Below are 5,077 nucleotides of genomic sequence, written 5' to 3'. Positions count from 1 at the left end.
TTCCTTTCATGCTCAGATTTATATGTGTCAGTATTTTTAGGCACTATAAAGAAAACGTTGCATTTTTAGCTTGGTGTACATATTTATTTTATGCCAAAGTTTATAGTGAACAAGTTCATATGAACCTCTTTTTTAAAAGAGTGATGTGTTTTTACATGAATTTACATAAAAGACATATTAGGAAGCATTTCATTTACTTTTATCCTTCATACAATTGTAAATGTTTTATGCTCTTTGGTTTTGGATATGAATGTCAGCCATTTGCAACTTTAGTTTGTTTTAGTGAAACGTTTATGTGCATTACTATGATGTTATTTTGGAAATTAATAATGAATCCAGTTTCATAAAAACGGATTTTAAAGAAAAAGTGAGTTTTCATCCAGAATATTGAACTTTATTTGGGTTTTTTAGGGACATTTAACAGTTTGAATACTGTAGATTTTTTTTCTCTCAGATGGTCACCAACTCATCGTCCTCCAACGCCTCCATCGTTCCGTCACACCCGTCCACAGCAGACCTGTCCTTCAGCATGTACGCCTACTGCCTCATGACGGCACCCAGCTCCTTCATCTTCATCGCCATCGACATCAACATCATCGTCCTCATGCTGCCCCTGTCGGTCTTCATCCTTCATCATGGCGTCCAGCAGTGGCTGCAGAGGCGCTCCGCCTCCGCAGTAGCAATCAGTCACTCCGACTGCTTCACCTACCACATGGTCGTCAAGGAGATGCTCGGCGTCTTCGGCTACATCCTCAACCTAGCCGGCATCTGCAGAGGTGATTTCTATATGATACGTGCTGGAGGTTACTGCACGTACCTCACTTGGTTTGAGCAGATGTTCTTTCACGTCCTGACGTGTCTGGAGCGCCACCTGGCTGTCGTTCATCCCATCGTCTATTTGAGACTGAAAAACGAGCGCGGGATCAGGATCAGGAACGTCAGCATCGGCTGCGTCTGGGCGCTCAGCGCTGTGGGAGTGACTGTGCAGATGTACGTGGACGCGTTCTCAGTCGTAGATTTGTGTCTTGTGGTTCTGTCTCTGATAATCATCTCTTACTTCAGTGTTTCTGTCCTGCTGGTTCTGATTCGCCCAGGACCAGGAGAACCAGGTGAGGCCAAAGAGAGGGTCGGCCAACTGAAACCACGGGCGTTCTGCACAATCGTGGCCATACTGGCTGTTCTGGTCATAAGGTTTGCTTGTAATATGGTTTGGGAAGTCGTTTTTATGTCCGGAAAAAGAAGTGGCTGTGTTTTAATAGCTGTGTGTGACTGGGGAAACGTTCCTGGCAGTCTGGTTTTACCGCTTCTGTTTCTGCACAGAGCAGGGAAATTTACTGGATGTATATTTCAGTCAAGGAGATAAAAGTCTTTACAGAGTAGCAGAACTATGATGGCATGTTGGGGTAGATAGGAAAAAAGCTATAAATCGGATTATTTAGATTAATTTCAGAAGTTTTCTAGAGAAAATAAGGAAATTTCTGAGTTTGAAAAGTCAAACTTTTCTAGAAAATAAATGAGAAATGTTTTTAATTACAGAAATTTTCTATTAAAAAAAAAAACAACAACATGTAAATATCAGTTTAAAAAGCCAAAAATGTTCATCTCTTGAAATTCAAAGTTTTTTGCAGATCCCACACATTCTGGACACAAACGGTTTAAACTTTTACTTTCATTTCAGTGCTACAGAGAGCTTTCTGCAGAAACCAGCTGCAGAAGAGACAATTTATTCCTCCAGTCTTTCTATGTGATGAACTCAGAGAACAGCTAAAGTCCAGCGCAGTCAGGATAGAAGATAATCCCTATATTTGTTATGTTATTTCCTTCATTGTTTATATATTTTACTTCATTGTCAGCACAATAAAACCAGAGAAGTTCCTTGTATGTGGACACAATCAACCAATAAAGCTGATTCAGATCCACATGGAAACATTTTGTTTTTATTTATGTAGTCCTTATAAATAATCTTACATTTTTCTTCATTTTCAGCGTTTTGCTCAAACTATTGATCACATTAATTGCAGTTTTGCGTCAATATGTAATGCAAACTAAAATACAACTTCAGTGGGATTTGCCTGTCGAAACAAAGCATCTAAAAACAATCAGAAGTGGAGTGTTTGCTTACCAGTATGCAAAAAGTCACACAGAATTTCCTCCAGCTGCAGAACAAACGCTGCCCTGACGTCCAAAGCACTTTGTATCGGATCAGATATCAGCTGAAGGCAATTTGTGGCTCTGCAAGAAGAAGAAAAGAGGAGAATTAACAAGGTGGGTGTTGTGTGCACTTTTATTAAGACATATTTAATTTTTTGTCTGTTATTTTCTGTTAAATTTAAACTAGTTACGCATTCCTTTGCAACTCCTAACATTTAAAGTGTCTGAAAAAATATATTGTTAGTACAAATCTGTTCTTTAGTTTGGACTGTGATAATATTCCTAAAAATCACAAAGCTTCATTTATTTGGTATGTGAAGGCTCAGATTAAATATTTAATGGTTCCTGTTTTGTTTCAATTGTAGATTTATATTCAAATTCTAAAAAACCAAAAACAAATTCACTGTTAAAGGTCAGGATGGGCATTTATCACACCGTTTATCCTTAGAATGAAAATTTATTTTATTATGACAAAATATATTCATCAATTAATGATGTTAGAAAACACCAAAGAATTACAACAAATTGTTCTCATTACTATTTTTCCCAAATGTTTGTTCAATAATTAATATTAATTAATATCAATACATTTTAAAATATGATTAAAGGCAGCTTAGAGATAAAACAAAAATCACTTCTTTATGTAATGATGTCCTGAAGAATGCAGTATTTGTGTTGGTGGGGATGTGATTATTGTGCCATCTAGTTGCATACATCATTATTTTATAATCAGGTATATTGTGATCACAATAGTGCAATAAAATCTGGTGGTTTATTACAAATAAATCAAAGTGAAACATTTATTGTAGTCTTAATAACTAGAACACAGTTTTTATTTTTATTCTGGTCCTTCATATTTTAGACAGTCTCCGGTTCATCACACCTGAATCAAATTGTTGCGTCACCTAATCAGGCAGCTGTGTTGCATCAGTCTGATAATCAGACATTTATTTAAGTCATGCTACGATCACTTTGGTTTCAGTTATTTCTTTTTTGAATTCTTATTTTCGTTACTTATTAATTCTCTGTCCCTTCTGTGAGCTCGGTTATTTCTTATTTTTGAGTACTGGAATTATTTTGTTAGATTTTTTTCTGTTTAGGATTCCTCCTGGTCCCATTTCCTGGAGCTTTATCTTCACATTTAGCTTCCCAATCGTTCCCCTTCCCAGCTGCAATCAGTTGCCTGGATGCAGGAAAAAACCTAAAACAAACAGGACAGAAGATCCTGAAGATCAACATCTGAGCTGGATAACTTTCTATACATACTAACGTTTTATAAACATCACATCACTTATTTGATTTGTTTTAATATAAACTGGATTACTGTACGTTTGATCTGGGTTGCATTGAAGTGAACTGAGTTAGACTGCATTTTAAAGGGAAACCATTAATGCAAAGTTCAGATTTTGTACTTTTTTGCATTTCCATTTGGATCTCAACTGCTTCTACCTTCCTGAAAAAGAAGAAGAAAAAAAAACACCTAGCTGTTTTTGGTGTCTGGAAAATGAGCCGTTTCAAAAACCTGAAACATCACAAATCAGCAGCCCTGTTACCTAACAACCCCAGCCCTGTTGCCAAGCAACCCAATCTGAACTCCAGCACATTTGGTCAGCTGGTCTTACTGTGTGCTCTGTACAATGGCTGCTGGAAAGAAAAAAAAAGTGTTTTGTTGTTGACTTACCAACAGGAACCACTTGTGAGTTGTGCAGGAGACTCCACTTCTGCTTTTCAAAGATAAGCAGCTATATAACTGGGCATCTGTTTGCAGCCATTTTCCTGTAAATGTTGAGTTGGGGGTTGGATTATAGCTTAGCAGCTTATTTTGATTTTAACAGCTCAAAATAGGCAGAACTGAGCAGACTAAAGTCTCATTATGTATGAAATGTAATGAATTTTAGGATAGACCTATCCTAAGATTGCTTTTAAATTGTGTTTGGTTCCATAATCTAATTCTGCACAGAACTGGATTATTCAGAGTCTCTTTCAGAGTATCTGACAAACAAACCTGTATCTGGTTCTTCTAGATGATAAACTCATCGGTGACCAACGACTCCTTCCCTCCTCACCTTTCCTCCGTCAACTCCTTCCTCCTCTCATATGTCCAGTGCATCATCTCCAGCTCAAACTCCCGTCTCCTCATGGCGCTCTACATCTTCCACATCGCCCTCATCCTCCCTCCCTGCGTCTTCATCTTCTACCGCTGTCTCAGCCAGCCGTGTCGGCAGAACTCCGCCTCTGCACCAGCGGGTCACTCTGACAGCTTCAGCTGCCACGTTGCCTTCATGGAGTTGATCAATTTACAACACAGAGATAAATAAAACGATTTAGACGTATTCTGTTTCCAGGCAGAGAGAGTTGACCCGATTCATTCTGTTCACAAACAACTAGGAGACTTTAAAATGCTCAGAAAAATGCCATCAGTTTGTAATCTACCTCTATCTGCTTTGATAATAAACTGCATTAGAGGTTAAGGGATTATTAATTGTCTTAAATGTTAAATTTACTGATGTTTTTACTAAATCTTAATTTTAATTTTACATAAGATCTTAAAACATTTTATATAGGAGATGGTAACACAAATTGTACTGGTGTATTATGAATTACTAAATAATAGATGTTAAACAAATGTTAAGCATGATTATTGAAATATATAATTTTTCAAAAATGCTTATATTTTTTAAGCATTATTTATTTAAAATAGTTACCGACTAATTCAACAATAATTCCTGGAAGTGTTGCAAATGTAGAGGAAGGATTTACATAAAGGTTGAAATAATTAAGTGTTTTATAAATTCAGCTTTTGTTTTTGTTATAAACATGTTAGCCAGACGTAAACGTCTCTGAATAAAACACTGAAAGAACTCTAAAACAAATTCATTTCAGTTTGATTTTTACCTTTTCAATTTGCTGGAACAAAAAGTTTTTA

General features: G+C 36.7%; 1 protein-coding gene across 1 annotated transcript; it reads left to right on the top strand.

The window, feature by feature from the left end:
• The first annotated feature begins 433 nt into the window (after positions 1–433).
• LOC148154201 (uncharacterized) lies at positions 434–1,366 on the top strand. The gene has a single exon (XM_088015539.1). The coding sequence runs from the start codon at positions 455–457 to the stop codon at positions 1,361–1,363; it is 909 nt and encodes a 302-aa protein (XP_087871665.1). The 5' UTR covers positions 434–454; the 3' UTR covers positions 1,364–1,366.
• The last annotated feature ends 3,711 nt before the right edge of the window (positions 1,367–5,077 follow it).

Source organism: Poecilia mexicana, unplaced genomic scaffold (assembly GCF_051168715.1).
Source record: "Poecilia mexicana isolate PSO_F unplaced genomic scaffold, ASM5116871v1 scaffold_18, whole genome shotgun sequence".
In the NCBI taxonomy this organism is placed as follows: domain Eukaryota; kingdom Metazoa; phylum Chordata; class Actinopteri; order Cyprinodontiformes; family Poeciliidae; genus Poecilia; species Poecilia mexicana.
The sequence above is the reverse complement of the archived record's forward strand: the minus strand, read 5'-3'. Positions and strand labels throughout refer to the sequence as shown.